The following is a 21614-nucleotide window of genomic DNA, read 5'->3' on the forward strand; positions in this document are numbered from 1 at the left end:
CTGTCTTTGTCAGTATGGGAAGAAGAAAGAATTAAACAAAAAGACATCAGTTTCATTCTGATCACATGAACACACATCAAAATTTAAAAGTTCCCGTAGATCAGAAGGCAATGGGCTTGATCTCATTGGAACACACTGAAAAAATAAAAGTACCGCTAATATTGCAAATCAATATTATTGGTCACCTTTTCTGTTCATCACTGGGAATAGCAAGTATCCAGCCAATATAAAGTATTAAAAAGTCCTAGTCAACTTTGACCACACAATCTCTAATCATTTAACAAGTACTGTTTTTCCATTTCCTGAAAAACAGCGATATTTGGACATACAGTATGAGGTTTCAGAAGGACAGCAGCGATATTTGAGTCAATAGTGCTAAAGGAAGAACTGTAAATGAAAGAAAGGTTACTGCAGCAGAAACTGAATGCATCCTGACGTCAGTTCTTCATCAGAATGGGATTCGTGACTTAAATGACTGGTGATCGAGCACTTTGCATTACCTACATTTGGTGTATTTCACTTGAGCGTCAACATCACAGCACCCGACCCCCTGCAGAGCACTTAAAATGCACCCTACACGTAAAACCACCCTACACGAACACATCCCAGAATTACAGATGTAACGGTGTAAAAATTTCAAATCATTATTATAGTGTTCAAAACTACCTGTCAATGCGCTTTTGTTTGATTTGCATCAAATAAATAACATTAATATTAGTCAAATCACGTTGGGGGCATGAGGTAAAAGTTTCCTAGTTCAGGTTAAACACAACCTTAAGTGAGTAAATGAGATTTTCCCCTAAAACACAATTCAGCAAATCGTCTACATGTGTTGCGTGAAATGGGTGTACTTTAGGACCCAGGAGAAAACGGCATGAGCTATAGCAGAAGATACAAGCTGAACGGAGTGTAAAACTCATATCAAATAATTTAATGGAAAATTAATCGTGTTTTTATTGTGTAATCTTGTTTTTATTGAGTTTGATTTTAATTGAAATGCACAATAAAAGAAAGAGTTATCTCTCTTTGGAAATAAACTCTTAATACGGTCTTGTTTTATTTGTTGTATTTGAGGTCTGAAAAAATACAGAGTATCATTTCTGTTATTGTCACGTGTTGGAAATATATACAAACAGAAACCATATTTCTATCTGAAACTTGCGAGAAATATTGTTAGTAGTTCAGGGAATGACACGAACAATTATCATTTTGCCAAAACACATTCCACATGGTAATAATTTTGAAGAAAAAAAATTGTGACCCTATATCAAGTACTATAATAGTGAAATCCATGTGTATACATAAAAACACAAATACAGTCATTTATATGATCTTTATCTACATGTGATCATCATCCTCTGCGTGTTGTCTGCTCAATGTCTGTCTGCCTTACAGTCTGTTCTAAATGAAGTATTTCTGTCAAGTAAACTTATCGGATACATCCCTGATGAGTAGGAAGCTATCATCTGTATAATGATTACTTATGAGAAACCAGACTGTAGATTAATAGCATCTCAAAAATTCATCTCATTCCACCGACGGGACTGAACTCATTGATTCTGACATGGATCGAGCTCAGCTGAGGTTCAATTATCTCATTAGACACATGCACGTCCTCCCGCGTCTCCTCTCTTGTGAACCGACTCCAAAAACGCAAGGCTGATATTACGCCCACCCTCTGAAAGCGTGACCCACCAGTCAGATATATCGCCCCTGAGCAACAGCAGCCCGCCGTAAACAAAGCTCAGATGTTTTCTCTAATGACATTTGCACATTATGAGTCACGGTATGCAGAGCTCTGGATAACACACGCTGCATTACTGAATGCCACTAGTTGAATATATTATAGAAAATAAGGGTGGGTGGAGGGTGAGTTGAGCAAGTGCCACTATCTACAAACAAAGATTTCAGAGGATGTGCTATTAACATTCGCAAACGAGAAAATTGAGAAAGCTGATGGCTTCATCTGTATGCTGATAGCAATGTGAAATGAAAATGTCATTGAAGCGTTTAGAGTGATATTTATAATCATTCTGACATCTTTTGCTTTAAACCTTGAAGCAGTCTTGGTCTGAACTGTGTCATGCTGTTAAGAATGGTTGGTTTGAGATGGCTTCATACTAACCTTAACCCAAACTGTAAGTGCAAAACAAGCATTTCTCGAATTAAAAATGATTCCCAGTTTCTATTTATTCAATCCATTTATAATCAAAAAATGAGAATTGCAAAACCCAACAGGTGTGTTCTGTGATCAAATGAATAGGTTTGCAATGATAATGTTACTGTTACTGAACACAAACCCTTGTCGAATTTGGGTCTTGGGGAGAATGAGGCACATCATGCAGTTGAGATGGTTTGTGAAATGGCACCTGTTCACATCCACACATGGAATGTCGCCTGGCATATAAATGCAAGCGAGTTATCAAACACTCACTTACCATACACTCCCTGGCACGAGATGCCCTCGAAAACGAGCGTCAGGACCCCAAGAATATTAATAATCCCATCCATCTTTATGTGCCTTTCAACATATCCAGATTAAAGAGTCCGAGTTCTTTCCAGGGTGGGTGAGATGTGGGAAAAAAGATGTGCATCACCACATTTTAGACTTATAGATAACACAATTTAAAGAAAAAGAGACATCAGTTTAAGTATCAAAACTGCATCCTTACAAAGATCGGCGATGACGGAGCGGAAAATGAAGAGATCCGGATGGACAGCTGAGTCCATTCACTGCTTGCTCGGACTCGGACACATTACCGATGTCAAATCACGCGTGAGCTTCACTGCATGTTAATCGCGGTTCCCACGAAAACGGTCTTTTAACAGATGTCATCGCCTAATCTGGGATCAGATGCTCCGTGAAGCTGGCAGTTCATTCGATGTGTGTTCTAGAGGTTCGGAGCCGCTTCTCCTCGAGAAGTCCGTAGCGCCTTCAGTGATACTGATGATGCGCGTCCGCCCGCAGCATCAGCACCAGCAGCATCCCGAACTGCCCGGGAACGAGGAATGCGCATGCACCTGTCCGTCCGTGATCTCTCCCGAGTGTGGGAGGAAGAAGCGAAGACTTTGGGTGCTTTTGTCGGAGCCGATTTGAACCGAACCGAGTGCGTTCGCGTCAAGGCCGAACGGAGCGAATCATACGACGTGTTGCGCAATAACGCGCGCTATGGAAACCGAGCCGGTGTTAGACTACGTCAAAGAGAGCGTGACTCCCACCCCTCATCTGTATTAAGAGTTATACACACATAAACACGCGCCTCTCTCTCTCTCTCTCCCCCCCCCACACACACACACACACAGACAAGGCAATGCTATGGATAACCAATAGAAGCCGTAAGATTAATTCTAATGGATTCAACAGTTCTAATGAGAATTGCACTGGTTTAAATTGAAACTATAATGGTCTCGTTGGGTCTTTACTGGTATTGGTGCTCTGTTCTTTGGTGGATGGGACCCCATAGAACACTACTACTGGAATAGGGTCCTTATTGAGTACTTCCTTTAATGGCACGTAATTCATTTCAAATAGATTTCTATAAATATATATAAATATTTATAGGAAATTCAAAGCAGTGACGATAAATAAACACATAATTAATAATATATAAACATATCAAAATTAATAATAAAAAAATATTTTGCATTTAACATTTAATTTAAACAGAAAAAGTAATCAAATACATGGTATCAAAACAGGCTCTTAAGCCTTTGAACCAAACACAAACCTGTTGACATAATTTAAAGCGGATGATTTAGACTCATCTTTAGTGAGATGCAATGTCATCATCTGTCAGTTTATGAGTAAACTTGATCACTTTGTCATTTTGACCCATTCACACACATATTAGACTGAGTCAATAGGCTTAACTATACATTTTTGAACAATGAATGCTTGTTTTCTAGATCTGGTTTTGAATAATGGTTTTAATTCAAAACCGTTTAAATAATTTTAACCAATGAAGTCATTATGCATCCATGCTGTCCTACAGTGTTAATGCTTGGATAGCACAATAAAAACAAATGATTTTTAATAAAAAGTTTACAATTTGAGACACACTGTACAACAAGCACTGAACTCACATTTTGCGTTTTTGATTTACGACTTATGACGAAAGGTTTGCGAGGTTTTAAAGGCAGATGAATGTGCACGAGAGAGGACAGACGGCTCTGTGTTGCTCTCTGCTGTCAACATCACCATACAAATGAACGAAGCCTTTGAACTTCAACGTGTTCAACAACACAGTGTTTGTTTGTCTCTCCTCGCTCTCACACTGAAACACACACACGCAAGCACTTTCATTTCATCGCTTCTACATTTGAAGCTCTCTCTGTCTATAGAAATGATTTAATGTCTCCAAATGGATTCACAATTACAGCTTCATAAATGTTTATTGGGTCTGCAGTATCTTTTAAAGAGTGAATGTGCTTGTTGTAATTTAAGGACATATATCTGTAGAAGTACAGAAGACCTTCGGCAGATCACCGGAGGACGTGCACAGCAGAAATCTATAAACTGAAGAACACAAAATAAAACAGCATTTCCATAAAAGAATGGCGTGGTTAATTACAAGCACCTGTAATATGACTTTGCTTTATCTTCGTTTGAAAGGAAATCGTACTTTAATGGTGCTTTATGTAAGAACGATTATAGCAATAATAGTAAATAATGATCTGGAGGATGAACCTGCTGCTGTTTCTCCACAATCCATTCAGATCTGATTTGGTTCTTCTATACGCAGCCATCTTTCACCATTGATCAATGCATGACAATTAAATCAAACATGTATCATTTCCCAATGATTACGAATCATGTGGCATGACACAAAATCTGTAAAATACCCACCAGCCAAATGCAACTAATGCTCAGCGCGGGAAAGTGATGGGAAGCTGTTCAGATAAGTGACCTACTTCACAGCGGGAAGACGTCTTGCTCTTTGATGTCTACATAGCCAGCTACCTTAGATGAAACTACAATTGAACAATTATAAGTATTAAAGAACAATACAATGCAGAAAGAAACAGAGTTTGATGTTAAGCGAGCTGCCAATGAAAAGCTTTCATAAATATATTTGATATTAAATGAACAACATGTTCACTTACAATCAATGTTTCCTTTCCAACACAGATATAAATGAACATCAAATCATGTGGTTTTTATTAAGAAGTGTGATTTAACCTTTCTAAAAATACTTTGAAAGAGAGACATGAGACATCCCTTAAAATCCAGTCTAAGTAGACATATCCGTCTTCACGATTCATTTTCTATTCTCAACCTGAGCTTTAACCCATTAGAAATGCATGGCCCCGGCTTCACTAGGAATAGTCTAATGTTATACAGGTGAAAACGCATCGCACTGAAGAGATTTGGCTTTCGGCTGATAATATGACAGCTAAAGAAAAGCCATCGTTTGGGGAACTACGTCCCGCCAAAGTTCCATGAAGAACCCGTAAATGAAGCCGCTGAACCGGGGAATGAGGTGATAGATTTTAATCAAGCTAACGGCACCCGGGAGAACCGGAGGAAAGGTGAGAAACAGACAGCGGCCACAGAGCTGTTGTGTGATGCCTTGAAGAGCTGGAACAAATAAGAAGACAAGAATTATTCTGAAACATAAAACATTTACCATGTGAAGATTGATCATCATAGAAAATAAGACATATGAAGACTAGTGATATTTGCTGAGTTATATTATTAACTTTCATAATGTAACTTGTACTACAGCGTTTGTGCAACAAATAAAACCACATGAGTCGAAACTGAAGACCCAAATAACCCTATAGGAGCGATTAGAACCTTAGCAACTGCATAGCAACGACCTGACAACCACCCACAGGATTATAGCATCATGCTTTCGTCCAGTTTGTGGCTCAGTCTGTTACTATAAATGTCAATAAATATAATGAAATATATATTTCCTGTAGCTCAGTGGTAAGAGCATTACGTTAACGACGCAAGGTTGTGGGTTCTATCCCAGGGGATTGCATAAGCCTAAATATACTCTTAAAGTATAGGATAATACAATTTAAGTCGCTTTGGATAAAAGCCTCAGCCAAATGTAAATGTCATGTAATAGTATTAAACCTTATGCTTTTACTTTAACATCTGGCAACCACACCTGTGACGGACACACAAAATTGTTCTTAAGAGAAAATACAAGATTGTTCTTGAGATAATCATAGGAAGTTTGTAAGTGTGATTCTCAAAGGTTTCTTAAAACGTTCTCAAATATTTTCTTAAGAACATCTTAATTTTTGTCGTAAGAATAAAATAACATGATTACACTCAATTGCTTGTGTGGTAACTGTATATGTTTATCTATACAATAAACTTTATGTGCGTATAAGCACATCGCATTCTTGTATAGCCTATACAGTATGTTAGCATACTGTGCTATACAACATTTACGATGGCATGTTAGCTAATATGTTAGCAAGCGTTAAAAAATATACTTATTATAATCGGCCACTTTTTGTGTGATACTTAGGCTACTACGGTATAATACTTGTGACATCTCTCCCTTTCGAGTCACTTTGTCCCAGAATGTAAAATTAAAGCTAAAGTAAGGGAGCTAGACTTTATCACTATTATATCAATATAAATATGGCTAAATGGAAATAAACGTCAAAATTATGATTCTGGTTCAATACAAACACGTCAACGCATGTGAAACAACCAAATACATGCGTTTAACATCTTTCCTTTTGAGATTTAAGAGTTCATTTTAAGATGATATTTTCGACAGCTTTTGCTTTCGAGAATTTGGATTCTTCTTTATTTTTTCCTAAAATTGTTTTTTTCCTGGAATAAATAACATTCCTAACTTTAATTTTAAACATAGCATTTAAGAAGAATTTTCTGCTTCATAATGTTTTTTGAATCCGCCCCAAGGACACCTTAGCCTTCACACAGCAATGACCTTGCAAACACCCAGAGCATCTTGCTTTTACAGAAACATTTACAGTTGGGTCTTGTGACTCAGTATGATACTATTAAAAATAACCCCAGTAGGACACCTTAGCAACCGCTTAGCAACGACCTAGCAATCCCCCACAGCATTCTAGCCCCATGAAACATTCAATTTGAAGCCCATTCTGTATATATTAAGTGAATTTATGAATAGATTAACTGAAATTTAGATGTCCAAAAAATGTGGCACATTTGCTTGCCTAGCAACATCATCACGACACCTTAGCAACAGGACAGCATCACTCTAACAACCACCCAGCACAACTTTAACCCTCTATTTCTCTGATGTTCTCTTGTTTTGGTCTCTTTGTGCAATATGTTGTAATCTGCAATATATTGTTGTGGATATAATACAAGATGATTCTGACGCTTAGTTCATATAAACACAGTGAATCAATGTCTCTTTCAGAGAAATCTTTAAACCGTGCACTATTCATTTGCATTGTAATCACTTTTCTTGTCACATACACAGTTTGATAAACACCAATGAATGATAATGAAGCCATTGTCCATGAGAAATGAAACTTTGATTCAATCAAATTTGGCACAGGGAATGCTCTTGTTTTTACTACACGTTGTGTAAACATTCATTTTTCATGAACAGTGAGTGTTTTGAGAATAAAACTATCGTTTTCATATGCACCACATTAGTTTAGATTTATATCAGCACATATTTCAATAATGCATTTCATTACTGTCTGTTTATCACAAATGAAAAATGTGTCTGCACAGCATTTTCATAACAGACGTTCTACCCGTTTACATCAGATGTTTAGCAGTTTGGACCGCAAACTTAAAATGGATTTTCCAGCAGGGTTTGAATCACAAAATTAAATTCTCCAACTTCAATTTTCTATATGGAAGACCTCTGTCGTGTTGCATTATCCGCAAGGGACAAGTGTAATGTATTTCTGACACATGACTGACATTTCATCATAGGAGTAAAGAAGAAATGAGAATCAGCCATATTTACAAGAGCCCAAGAAGCACGAAAGCCTTTCCTCCCCACGACTATTTCAAGTGACAGCTCATCTCTGTTTCTGTATTGCTGTTAAAAGCATCTGAGATGCGCATTCAGACATCAGAATAAATCTGACCAGACAGAGTTTTATCTAGCAGGACTGCAACTATATGAGAAGTTTCTTACCTGAGGCCGAATGTTCATCACGACAGCGTTTTTATTTTCTCCTCTGGCTTGAAATCATCGTCAAACCCTCCTGAAAACAAACCATTTATTAGCCATGTTTATAGGGCATGGAAAATTGCTTCTTCTGTTTTGCACGCCACAGGATCGTGCTGAACAAGTCTGATCCGGCCTCTTTTTATCTCCGCTCGAGTGCTTTCGCTCTTTTTGATGTTTCACTAAAACTCGCTGCCGTTCGCAATAGAAACGCACAAGAAAGGCACTCAGGAAACCATTTTGTGCAAATGAGAGACGTTGAAACAGACTTTCCCCATGATCCTCATTTGTCTCCAATAGAGTCTTTGTTGGATTGGAAACGCTGCTTTGACAAATGCACTCTCCTTTTCACATCAAATGTTTTCTTGTATACTCACATCAATGCAATAAAACAACCTCAGAGTTGGAGGTCAGAGAAACTTAAACTGTGAACAGAATCAGACATGATGTTAATTATTATAAACATCACCAGCCAAAATTCATGTCGATTATATGATAAGATGTGTGCAGTGGAGTAGGCGGGGCGAGGCCGTGGTTTGAGACCGGTGAGTAATTGTTAATGAGCGCCAACTGTGCGGGCACCGGTCTGGAATCACGTAGGAGATCTGGAGCATATAAGAGAACGAGAGACCGGACCATCGAAGAGAGAGGACCAGGCCCGACCATGTTTGTATTTATGTTTTGTTTGCTGGCGGTCGGCCGTGAGGGGCCGCCGGCTGTTATTACTTTATTAAATGTTTAAATGTCTTCCAGTTCCCGTCTCCTTCCTTCCTTTTATAAAACGACAAGATTTAAGCATCTAAACATGTATACACTCTCGGTTCCTCTTTACTACACACGCTTGGGTTCTTTATCTGGTGTGTGTGGATGTCAGACCACTTAACTGGTATGGAAGGTTAATCCTGACAGTTCGTCCATCTATTGAGTGAGTGTGTAGGTCGGCCTGGTTCCTTCCGTTAAAGTTCACATTTTCAACAACAGTCACAGTCAGGCAGTTACTGGCCTTATACATTCAAATTAAATGAAAACATGCTCGCTAACGTTAGTAAAGTTATCCTGCACCTATGCTCCGCCCACAAAAAGCATCACAATGTCTACTAAGGGGCCTTTTTAACAGAATATATTTTGGCCTAACGCATCAGCAAAAATGGTTAATGAAAGCCGAATATTATACATGCAACCCGTTCTTGCTCCGACTCTACTGTAGGTGGGCATAATCTTATGAGCGTCATAAAAATTTAGTTTGCAGTGTGGAGTCAGCGTCCGTTTTGCATTTACGTGGCGACTCCTCTTTGGTTTCATAAACTGGTTGGAAGTAAACATGCCAAGCGTCTCGTTATGGCGAGAGATTAATGATGCTGTGTTGCAGTCTGCTAATATCTTCTGAGATGTAATCGCTGCTACTTTAAAGAGGGAGACCTTATAAAATGAGCCCACGGCAGCGGGGCAGAGGTCCGCTCTTATATACACATTTCAGATTCTCTAGAGATTACAGACTATTTCAGCCTCAAGAAATTATCACATTTATTCAAACTGTAAGGGTTCTACTAGCTTTGGCCTCTCGTTCAGATCTCTGGGATGCAAAGTGTACTGGGAATCAGATAAAGATGAATTCATCTGGTTTAGAAACACACAAGAGAATCTGAAGGCGAGAAGGTTGAGGGGACACATCTCATGGCAATTCGAAACTATTTCATGAAGTGAATTTGTATGATCGCATTTGTACCTTTTGGTACAATTTGCTTTCACACCAGACAACACTACTCTTCTTTAGCTGCAGCCGATTGGGCAAGAGGAGCTCCACTCTCGAACAGGAAATTCGTCACCTTCACTCAATAATACAGAAGGGGTAAAATGGCGTCGCTCAGCTCTCCAAAGTTCGAAATTTAACTCTGGTAAGTTTATCTTTTTTTAAGTCTACTTGCAGACTGACGCTGCAATTGAAGCACAATGCATTCGGCTTCCGTGAAATTAAACAAAAAGGATAAATAAACGCGATGGAGAAAAGAAGAAGAAGGAGAAGAACGTTCGTAGATCGTTATTTACTGTTACTCGCAGTGGATGTGTTCTGTAAATATAGTTTGTGTTTTTTACTGAGAACAATTCAAACTTAATTTGTGGAAATTATTCAACATTTTACTGTGGTTGTTTTGCATGTTATTTTGCTTTAAAAATAAAATACCTAAATCATTTGGGTTCACATTTTTATAAAAAAATCTTTATTTGATGTTGCATTTATTGTTCACTGCTAACTAGTATAATGTTTACGTTCTAAATACAAACCTGGAAGCAATGCCTGGATTTAGTAGTATTAAAGGTATTTAATAACATTTAAACAATAATTTTGTAGCATTAAAACATTACAAGTATTTATTGACATTACAACAGCGCCGTTTCATACATTTTTTGAGGTTGAGGTCAGAATTAGGTGACGTGTATCGGCTCGGGCTTTGAGTGAAGGTGATGTATCGGCTGCAGCCAGCCTCTGTTGTATTTTTGTCTTTAAACTTCATACAAATTAGACACTTGGAAAACAGGTCTAATCTCAAAACAAACAAACAAATAAACACAATATGAAAACAAACACAAGTAAGCTACGGAGACGCTCAACCTAAAGTTGAGTTCACACAGCACACAAATCCAATTTCTTCCAAATCTGATCTCTTGTTGCAACTGCATTTCGGAATATGTTTTATTCAGACTATACAATCATCAAAACATGCACACATCCTCCGCAGCTCAACCAGTTCACCTGCATTTGTGACCATAAAACACCCCGAATGCCACGCATAAAGAGTACATGAATGCCATTTCAAAGCTTTCAGATTTGCATAAATGATTTAAAGCTATCAAAGGATTGCATCTTGAAATTTTATTTTGAGATCTATAAAGCGCTGGTGACTATAGAGTCATACATTAAGAGTTTTTGGGTCCACTTGCAAACTCTGGCATTTTGTCCTCAGAGGAATAGCGTATCTCATCCCAATACGTCCCGCACGGCGGTAAACTAAGTAACAGCGACTCCCTTCTTGATCCAACATAACAGAACGCATCTGACAAGCGAGTCCCTCGAGAGAGCAGGCGAGCAAAAGCATTCGGCCGAGCGGCTCCTAATTACAGCCCACACTGCTTTACTCAGCACTGCTCGAGTGTGTGTGTGAGTGTGTACATGTGTGATAAATAGATAATCAGATCCACAGCTTCACAGTTGTTGAGGTTTTACTTCCTAAACTCATTGTGGAACGTTTTGCCACTAGTAAGCATCCTGAGATTTTTTGAGTAAATTTGGCAGTTATTTGACTTTTTTGTAACAAATACCATATCTGCAAGGCTGCCGTTTCATATCAGTCTAAAGAAGTTCTCCCACAGCACTTACTAGCAATAGCTTTAAAGTCCTGGTGAAATTAAAAATAACAATTCCTATTTATCCGTGGAATTTTGCAGTGTTTGTTATACATTGCTTATCAGGGTCATTCACTTTTTAAATTCCATGTGCCCTCATAACCTTTAATCAAAATTTAAAATGCACTTCCGCCCTCTAGTGGCCATCCGTCTCACATGATGTCATTTAGACGGCTCAAGAAAAGTCGTTAACTCCTCCCCTTCAACTGTCAGTCTGCTGCTTGTTGTATTTCGAAATAAACGCCTGTTTATGCGTTAGATTACGGATGTAAAAACGATCATAACTTCCGGTTCACAGGAACTTAAAGAAACAGTCCTTACTCAAAACTCCCCTCACAAACTTTGCTTTAAAAAAAATATTGTAAAAATTTTTACTTGAATTATAAATAAACTTACGATTTAAAATGAAAAGCTAAATTAAACAAAAATACTAAAACAAGTCTTAAAAAATCTATATGTTCGAGTAATTGTGAAATGTGTAGCTAATAAATCACAGTCTGCATTCCAAAGTAAGTTTAAAGTAGATCTCAATAAAACTGGTCAAGAACAGACTCGAAGCAAAGTGAATTAAAATTATTTGCTAGCCGTGGATTATACCGCATATACCATGGTCATATGCAAAGTTAAAGCTGTTATCAATGTTTACGGTCTCATTTTTGATCAGACAGGGGAAATTACTTAATTAGTTAATTTCAAACATTGACCAAACTGACCGGAACTACTTGTGTATTCAACTGTTTTAATCGCACCTTCCGGCCAATCAAAATCGAGTATTCAAAAAGACCAAGGTGTAAAATAAACATATATCTGTTATACAATAAAATCTGTGGAAAATGTGTCTTTAATTGTAATAAACTCATTTTAGGAGAAATAGAGACAAAGATGAAACTTAACTGAGAACTCAATTCTGTCCTCTGAACCGCTTCTGAGCAAAAGCATTTTCCTTCAACCCGGTGCAGACTTCTTATTTTCTTGTTATAAAGGTGATGTAATCTGTACTGGCAAACTATCACAACATCCTTGAAAAGATAAATAAATAAACATATTCACAATATGCTCATTGCAATCCAGTGCAACTGCTGTGAATTCTTTAATTAACTTCAACTGAGACCAAACCAACCTTTCTCAAGGTCTAAGAGTGTCCATGAACATCCAAAAATAAGTCATACTAAAACAAATTTGGCAAAAATGTAATTATGCCCATTTCCAAATATCAACCTCGGTGAAGGTCAAACATAGAAACAAGCGTTGAATCATCTTTACCAGTGCAAACTCATAGACAGCAGAACAACAGCCTTTACAGCCATTCTGATAGTTTTCATAGTTTCATTTGTAGTAAAACCCCAGTTACCATCATTTTATGAATGATGATTTTTCATTATTATGAAATCATTCTACAAAAAAATCATAAATGTGTTAAAAGCACAAACATTCTGCTCAAAATAATCTTTATGCAACATTTAATTTCTCACTTTTTTTTGACCTGGACTCCTGAATGTTTTGGTTTGAACACTTTGGTTTCGGCATGTTTTGTTCACTTTCTATTTTCATTTGGTCAGGACAGAAACAAGTGCTAGTGGAGGATCTTCAATTGACCTCAGACAAATACACAAACATCATTATTTCAATAAATACATAAATGAGTTCAACATGTTAAAGTGATCATGAAAAAAAGTGATGAATATAGTGATAAATCAACACAAAAAAGTTTCAGGGGCTTTTTCTTTCAACACAAAGCGCAAGAGTCCATTGTGATTTTATGATTACTTTGAGCATATGAAAGAACTCAAAGAAAATGGATCATAAAAAGATATCATAGGCTTTTCCATGTACACTGAAAAAAATTTGGAGTAGGATTTACTTAAAAAAAGTTAGGAAAGTTTTTTCACTTAGAAAATGTGAGTAATTTCAATAGAATTCCCAAGTAAAAACGAAAGACAAGGAACTGTAGCTTTAATTAGAAAATCTCAAGTAAAATTTTACTTGGAATTTCCCAGTAAATTGTATAGACTGTTTGTTTATATATTTTACTCAAGTAATGCTAATAAATGTTTTTTTACACAATAATCCTAGTAATCTTTACTTTAAATATTAATTTAAAATTACTTGATGTTGTTTATGTATTTAAATGGTGTTCAATAAAATAACACTGACATACATTTTACTTGAATACGTTTATTTCTATGATATTCCTTACAGATGGGAATATGAAATAAAACAAAGAGTAAAACTCCATCAGTTTGATGGGTCTTGTAAATGGTGCACTATAGTGCATTTTACTCCAGTAAACATTGTTAGAACAACCACACAGTGCATTAAAATGTATAAACATTTAAACATATAAAACCTTTCTATAAACATAAAACATAAACATTTTACAAAAACCTCAGTTGCAGATATCAAATACAAAAGTGTAAAAGTGCAAATAATGTCAAATAGTAGCTGCCTTTCATTAGCTAACTTTAATTTCACTAAGATTAAACCTAAGGGAACAAAAACATAAAATAAAATAATAATAAAACTCTGCATCGATGGTCTCAGCAGAATAGCATTACTTAAAATGCATAAGAATTGTTATATTAACTAGTACTGTAGTTGAAGTTGTTTTCTGAACAACCTTTCTTGCAAAAAAATAAATAAAATAAAACAGTACAATAAGTGCAAGTAGTGCCCAACTAGCAGATTACATTAGAATCTTTCTGTGCAAAGAGTTAACCTTTGGCGAAAATTTTAACGCATCTAGTCCCAGAAAGATTTTCTGAAACACTTCGAAGGTGTTTCTCAGCTTTGGGGGATAGCTTAAGTTTAGGGAGTAAATGCAGCCCATGAGTGAAAGACATGCATTTGCGAGATTTTTACATCCCAGCAGCACCTCAGTCCCCTCGATGACAATGATGACATCAGACATACTGGCATCTTCCTCTTCTACAGATCTGCTTAGTACGATGATTTTCATGACATGACTGGAGAAGGTATCCTTAATCATCTCCCTGCTGATATCCTGTGAAATACACAAATCAGTGCAAAGTGGTTAAAATACTGTACATTATCAATTTTTCAATTTTCCTCAATGGGTTCCTGTTCTGAGACAAACTGTCCACTCTTAAAGGACAACTCCGGTGAAAAATGAACCTAGGGGTAATTAACACATGCTTACCTAGTAGATCGTTCTCTGGGATGCGTTTTCATGATAGTCGAATGTAAAGAGTTATATCTCTAAAAACAGATTAGCTTATAACGCTAGAATATGGGGCAGAGAGTAAGATAAAGTAAATCGCTAGTGTAATACCACTAACAAGGCTCAAAATAGCCTCACACTACCACGGTAGCATAATGAGGGTCCTTACATGCAAACCAAAGCATTGAGAACTTTTCAAGTGTACAAACAGTTTAATAAGAAGATACTTTATAAAGACAGTACATTACGCGTATACAGACAGCAACTATATTGAAAAACAGTCTCGACAAGTCGAGCCACGAACTTGAACACAGTGATATGAACTAAGTGAACTGTGACTTGGAATCTCATATGGTCCGTTATTTTTGGAAGAAAGCACTGAATGCAACAGAGAAAATAAATAAATAAAAATATATATTTTTAAACTGAACAAGTCACAGTTCATATCACTGTGTTCAAGTTTGTGGCTCGATGTAACTAATTATTGTATATCCATGTCGGGACCCTGCCTCCCAGTAAGACGTTAGATGACCCAAGACTTGTGCAATGATGACGCCAGGCAGCACTAGACTATTAATTGATTATTGCATTTTCTTTGATTTGTTTCAATTTATTGATCATTCACCATTGTTTTTTTTTGTAAAGCTGCCTTGAAACATTGTACACTGTAAAAAGCACTATACAAATAAATTTTAATTGAATTGAACTGTACTACCTGGTGGTCTTCAATGAGCTCCTCAGCTGATTCTCCCAGGAAAGACAGGAGGCAGCGAATCACAACGTCTCGCCTATCTTCAAGCCTATCTTCTTCCTGTTAAAAACAGAAGTAAATGCAGTGAACATTAAATGTGTATACATCGACATATAACAACAAATTTACAGAGTCAGGAAGCAGCATATCATCACATGAGTAATTCACAATTGTATTTTTTTTACATTTTACCTGGCTGAGTGAATCCAGCAAATGTCTAATTCTTATGCCAGCAACCCCACCCTTCATCTCAAACAAAGCCAGGAGTTTTGGAGTATAGAAGTCCAGCTTTTCCAAGAATGTACGCTCCAAGGAAATTGTGGTGATTCTTCTGAATTCATTTTTGATCTAAGACAAAGAAAATAAAATGTAACACAATCAAGTGATGAGTTGAGTGCACTGGTAACAATTTTTTATTGCATTTGAAATCACTGCATATTAGGCCAACAAAGAACATAACTAAAGTTTACCTCAGATTCACAGAAAAGGGCTGGCCATCTCTCCATGAAATCTTTAACAGCAGGGCAGTTCTTAACTACTTCTGTTCTTCGATAGGAGAAAGTCTTCTCCATTTTCTCACCAATTATGTTTTTGTTGTTTTTTTTCCTAATTTCATTAAGGAGATCTAGTCTCTCCTTCTCTAAACTTTCTCCTGTTTCCCCAAATGGAAATGGTGGCAAGTAATTTACTTCAGCCTTCCTAGGTCTTTTGAGGCCTTTTGGAGTGGGGTTTTCAATTGTCTTCCTTTTTTGGTTCACCTCAAGCTCTGGGCAGGAAAGCTGGCTACCTCTTAATTTGGCTCGATAATTTCCCATTTTATATTTTATCCTTTGTTGCCATCCATATTGTGCATTATAGGACCCTGGCTCTTTGAGGCATGGATACTTCTCAATCAACATCTCCACTACATTCATAATTTGGACACCCGTCGGATATGCAGTGTATTGAAATATTGTCTCTGCTAGTGTCTCAAGGACACTACTTGTCACTCTATGATTGTTCAAGAGAGTGCCGTCCTTTTGGTAGGCTTTGTTTCCATCTGAAAGCAAGAGCTCAGTATCAAAGGAGAAAGTAGGTACTATAAACTTTGTTGGCCATCCTTGAGAACGGCATGATGCGTGAGTCTCAGTGGACAATAGAAGAACAGTGTCCTGAGAGCCGGTGGATTTGGAGTCAGAAGAAAGGTAAGTGTCACTTACAGGAGTCAGCACAACAGTGTCCTGAGAACTGCAGGATCTGGCATCGGACTCTGTTGGTAGAGTTGATCTATTCATAACAACTAGATTTAGGGTGACGGGTTCAGTTTGTACTACTTTCAGAGTACATTTATCCTGCACATCATCTACTGAGTCCAAATTGAAAAACTGGCCCCCAAATTCCATGTCTTCGTACATCAAACTATAGCATTCTGGAATATTGAATGTTTCTTGTATTATCCTTTTAAGGTCCTGGAGAGTGCTGGGGATGCCTGAGGGCAGAACCAATTTGCGAACATCATTCTCTCCAAAAACTAATCGCAGCTTTGCTGGGGTGCACATCTGCAACAGATACAAAAAAATTAATTAACACAATTCATTACAATATGAATTCACTACAATATTAACTTTGATAAACATGCACCTAAACAGAAGGGGAAATGTAGTGCTTTAAGGTAGTCAGTCGTCTTCCTGCAACAGTGTATGCAGCCAGAGGATAGTAGTCAACCATTTCGTTTTGCTCCAGTATCTGAATGTTGATTGTGTGTTCCAACTCATAGCTCCTAAAGTGCTCATTATACAATGTGCTTAGTAGTCTGACAACAAAGGCCAGTTTGTTACAAACCAAGATAATCTGTAGCACCTCAGAAAAGTCTGGCAAGTCTGCAGTGAAACCATAACATAGCAACATCCCCGGTTTGTAGTTGGTGCCTGAGAAGTGCACATTATTTGCAACATGCACCACTGTGACATGTGGATACCTGTGTTGCACCAAATCTTTTATGCCATCCTTTAGCACATCCACAGAGACTTGTGAAGTTGTTGTGACTGAAAGTGATGACTTTGTCACATTTGAATCATGGAGATGCAATGCAATCATGAGCTGGTGTTTTTTCGCATGGGACAGCAGTATGTTCCTGAAACAGCCTGTTTGTCTGACAATTTTTTTGAAAAAGCCATGTTTAGCTTCAAATCGCATGGTCCAAAGGGCTACCAAAGGACCAAATTCCTGAATAAGCTCAGGGTAGTGCTCGAGAAAGTGGTGTTTGGGGAGGAGCCTTTCTTGAGGAAAAACTTGCAGAAATCTGTTTCGGTGCTCAGATATTAAAGTGCCAAGGTAGCAGATGCTCTGCTCAGTATGAACTGGGGCCACTGCAAGTTCCACGATGTCTTTTAAGGTCATTAACATCTGCCATATTTCATCATCCTCAGGTACTTTCAAACCTATTATGAGAGGCAACAGACGCAACAGACACCAGTTTTCATGTGCATTGCCTCCTACAGATCTTTTGGTAGCAAAATGAGCAGGAATCAAATGTGGACGACTTGTTTGGTCACTCCACTTATAAGGGAACTGTTGAATGCAAGTATTGAGCTCCACAAGAGAAAAATATTTCTTCTTGATGAAGGCTTGAAATGACAACGCCAGTTCCAATGGAACGACACCTTCAAGAAGGTCATGTAACACATCTGGTGGGTAACCAGATGTTACATGAAAATGTCGAAGTTTTTCAGACAGTGCACACTGTTTTTTCACACCATAGCAAGGAGTGGAAATAGGACTTGACAAAATCGTCTCAACATGCAGACTGTGCTGCTCTTTATCTCTCCTCTGAAAAAGTCCAGATCTTACTTCTGTGGTCTGAAACTGGGACCTTTCTCCGAGACAAAATCTGCAGACATTAGATCCTGTGAAGTTTTCAACGAATCCTCCCAAAGAATGGGCCCCCAAATTATCAGCCACCACGCTCACCACAGTGCCTTTCATGATTTTTCCTAAACTTGGAATAAAAACACCATCTTTTTCCAAGCTTTGAAGATCTGTCAGGAGTGGCTCTAAAACTTTCTGAAATCCAAATCGCTTTGTGTCATCTGCTTTGCACAGAATAGCTAAATAAATAGAAGCTAATGTTGATCGTGCATATGCTGGAAAGTTTCCTAACACCCAATAGACGGCCGTGACTTTGTGGATCTTGCGGGAAGTTCCCAAAGGGTTGCACACTTCAAAGTCATCGATATACAGAATAAGACTTAATCTGTTCTCATCTCCAGCAAAAAAATCGTTTTTACAGAAGTGAGATCCATCTTGGAAGGACTGGTATTGTGATGCACATCCAGATTTTCTTTGAGTGAAAAAGTCTTTTTCCTCTACATTCTTCAAGATTTGCAATAACGACTGCAGTATTGGAACATACTGAAATGTTCTGTTGTCTTTATTGTGTAGTATGTATTCTACTGGTTCAATGACTGAAAAATGTGCTTTCATGAATTGTGACCTCTTAAATGATGTTGAAAAAGGCCCATCTTTCCCTAAAGCTGAACTTAAAGGGTGTGATTCACAAAGATTTTTCACCAAATCTGAGATAACCGCTGAATGTACTTCACAGTTATGTTTCTTCAAAGTGGACTCAACAACATCTTTCAAAACTGGAGCAGATGCAGAGGAAGAGAGGAACTGAAGGTCATCTACAATATGATCAATACACTTGCCTGACACATTGAAATTACTTTGCAACTTTAGAAGAAGTTGTCCAAACTTCGTTTTTACAACTTCGGGCAAGTTCTCTTCTGCATCAACCAAAGTTTCATCAAGTTCTGTGTCATCATCAGACACCTCTAGATCATTTTGAAAAGCAGCAGTGTTTGGGTATTTTTTCAAGACTTCAGTTTTAAAATCTTCAATGGAGGATGTATTGTGTTTCCTGTGTTTATGAGTCGCAAAGGTTGAATAAATGTTTGTACTGAAGCTGCAGTTTTTGAACACACATGTCACTACCTCGTACCTCCTCATATGGCTTCTAAGGTGCTCAAAATATTGCTTCTCCGAAGAGAATGGAATTGAACTGCATATTAGACAACTAAATGACAGCACCTCACTTGGTTTGTCTGATTCTGTGTGGTTTCGGGATAAGTGTATCTGAAGGGCATTAAATGTTTTAAATGAACAAGGACAATCAGCATAAAGACATGGTATTGATGATTGACGGCCTGCATTTCCATGTTTGAGCCTTAAGTGTTTTAATAGCTGTAGTCTTCGGTTTGACTGAAAGCTGCATTTTTTACATAACCACCTCATGGTCTGGCACCTACAGTAAACAAATGATGTACATGTGAATGCATACTTATTGCTATCTATCTGTGAAGTGTGCTGTTATAAAGTATTGCCAACTTACCTTGCATTAGCTTGAATAAGGAATGGAATATCTGTAAAAGAATGTAAGAAATGTTCATGTCAGAATACATTTTTTAACAATTTTAAATAAATGTACTGATCTTACTGATATGAAGTACGCTTACAACTTACAATTTACCTTTATAATTCATTGACTGTGGTTATGCAGTCATGTAAATAAAAAATAATAATTTGCCGGTCTCATTCATGGCATGTATTTTGAATCATTTATCATAATTTTTTAAACTACACTAACTTTTTTTACTCAAGAGTAACATGGAAAACATGGAAACAAATTAGAATCTCCAACTGCTTGTAGATATCAACCACCTGTAAAGTGGATGTTAGTCAGTAAAAGGACATCATGAAAAATACAGGCTTTAACTTAAATAAGGTTGATTGTTAAGAAATTAAGATTTACTTTTGCAATTACACAAGTCTAAGCATTTAGACTTGTGTAATTGCAAAAGTGCAGTACCTTATCGATTTCTATGTATAGCTATCATAATCGATAGTATAGGTAAACAACATAAATAAAATTAACGTTCAAGGTACTATTTGCCTTGTAGGCCTACACGTGCATTTTAAAAACTAACATTAATCCTGTGTGATTAATACGCGAAAAACAGGGTGATTATTACATTTCGGCAGCTCGAACTTTTCTGGGACAGAATGCTCGAACACAACGGCAAAGCCTCGAGCAAAGTTTGCACGGATGTTAAAACTCATTTTTACAATAATCGTCTGACAAGATTAACGTTATTGAAAAGTTAAGACAATTGTTTTCCACAGAGATGCCATTTGCGAATAACGGATGGTGGTGCAAGTCTGTCAACTAAATTAATGGCTTCATTTATTAATGATTTAACTCTGTTATTCATGTGTTTAACAAAACAAAACTAAGATTATGTTTTAACGTTATCCAAAAATCTGTTAACATTGTTAGCATGAACATTGCTAGCATCCGTAACTCGATAAAAAAGAAAAGGTAACTTAGGCACAAACGACTGGGACTGCAGATAGCTTAATAACTCTACACTTTTCTGCAAACATAGCTCAATTATTTAATGACCATATTAATAACTTACCGTGGTAAAATTCACTTTATCCGTCGTGAAGTCTCGATTCCTTTCCTCTGTGCGCGCCAGTTCTGACTCTGAGGCAAAGACTCATGCGCATCAATTATATTACTGTATTGAGTAAATTTTACTTGAGTTGTTAATTTTTTGGTGTGATTTGATTAGATGGCGAACACTAAGTAAATATTACTTAGGAGATTTAATTTAAATTTACATATGTATTTTGGAACAATAAATGACAAAGAAACTGCAAGTAATGTTCTGAATTAAACATGCCATTTTCAAGTAAAAAGACAAAATAGTATTCGTGTGTAAAACATACTTGAATAATGTTTCCATTATTTACAAGATCAAAAAATCACTTTTTACAGTGTATGTTGAAGCACAAGTTAAAATACAAACAACCATGTTTGTGTTGCTCTCATGTATTGGTCTAAATATTTTTGTTGTTGTTGATGATTTTATGATTAAATTATGTTTGCATTCTTATGTTTAATATTTCATTGAATTTAATCTGCAGATTGTCTTAAATATGAAATCTGCGAGCAGAGGCTGTTTATGTATTACATGCTCTAGATCTCCAGATGTGTGATACGTAACTGTGAGAGTGTCTTCATTCAGTCGCAGACGAGTGACACACATTTGTTTCTCACATCCTGTTAAATTCACCACCAAACTGTTCAAAT

At 37.1% G+C, this 21614-nt stretch overlaps 2 protein-coding genes across 5 annotated transcripts in view; both read right to left on the bottom strand.

Moving 5' to 3' along the window:
* LOC130433984 (MAM domain-containing glycosylphosphatidylinositol anchor protein 2-like) overlaps positions 1-2484 on the bottom strand; it is a gene marked incomplete at its 5' end in the record, with an annotated part of 104220 nt that extends 101736 nt beyond the window's left edge. The window contains 1 exon segment of the mRNA XM_056763794.1: positions 2439-2484. Within this exon segment, the coding sequence (XP_056619772.1) occupies positions 2439-2484 (46 nt within the window).
* An 11223-nt stretch (positions 2485-13707) lies between these two features.
* LOC130433896 (uncharacterized) lies at positions 13708-21263 on the bottom strand. 4 transcript variants are annotated; one of them, XM_056763682.1, is made up of 7 exons: positions 20938-21261; positions 19851-19881; positions 16681-17019; positions 15952-16520; positions 15674-15829; positions 15446-15541; positions 13708-14553 (listed from the first exon to the last, which is right to left on the bottom strand). In XM_056763682.1, exons 4-7 carry the CDS (start codon positions 16393-16395, stop codon positions 14236-14238), a joined length of 1014 nt encoding a protein of 337 aa, XP_056619660.1. In that variant the 5' UTR covers positions 16396-16520; positions 16681-17019; positions 19851-19881; positions 20938-21261; the 3' UTR covers positions 13708-14235. The 4 variants fall into 4 exon arrangements, with proteins under 4 accessions (XP_056619660.1, XP_056619657.1, XP_056619658.1 ...); XM_056763679.1 differs by having other exon boundaries at positions 15952-17019; positions 20938-21263; XM_056763680.1 differs by lacking the exon at positions 20938-21261 and having other exon boundaries at positions 15952-17019; positions 19851-20901.
* Positions 21264-21614: the final 351 nt, after the last annotated feature.

The sequence above is a fragment of the Triplophysa dalaica genome, chromosome 13 (genome assembly GCF_015846415.1).
Source record: "Triplophysa dalaica isolate WHDGS20190420 chromosome 13, ASM1584641v1, whole genome shotgun sequence".
NCBI lineage: Eukaryota > Metazoa > Chordata > Actinopteri > Cypriniformes > Nemacheilidae > Triplophysa > Triplophysa dalaica.

Coding starts and splice junctions, on each gene's coding strand:
- LOC130433896 (XM_056763679.1), bottom strand. CDS start 17,019: ATGTGCACCCCAGCAAAGCTGCGATTAGTTTTTGGAGAGAATGATGTT. Junction 15,830..15,951: donor CCCTTTTCTGTGAATCTGAG/GTAAACTTTAGT, acceptor TCTTTGTCTTAG/ATCAAAAATGAATTCAGAAG. Junction 15,542..15,673: donor TGCTGGATTCACTCAGCCAG/GTAAAATGTAAA, acceptor TGTTTTTAACAG/GAAGAAGATAGGCTTGAAGA.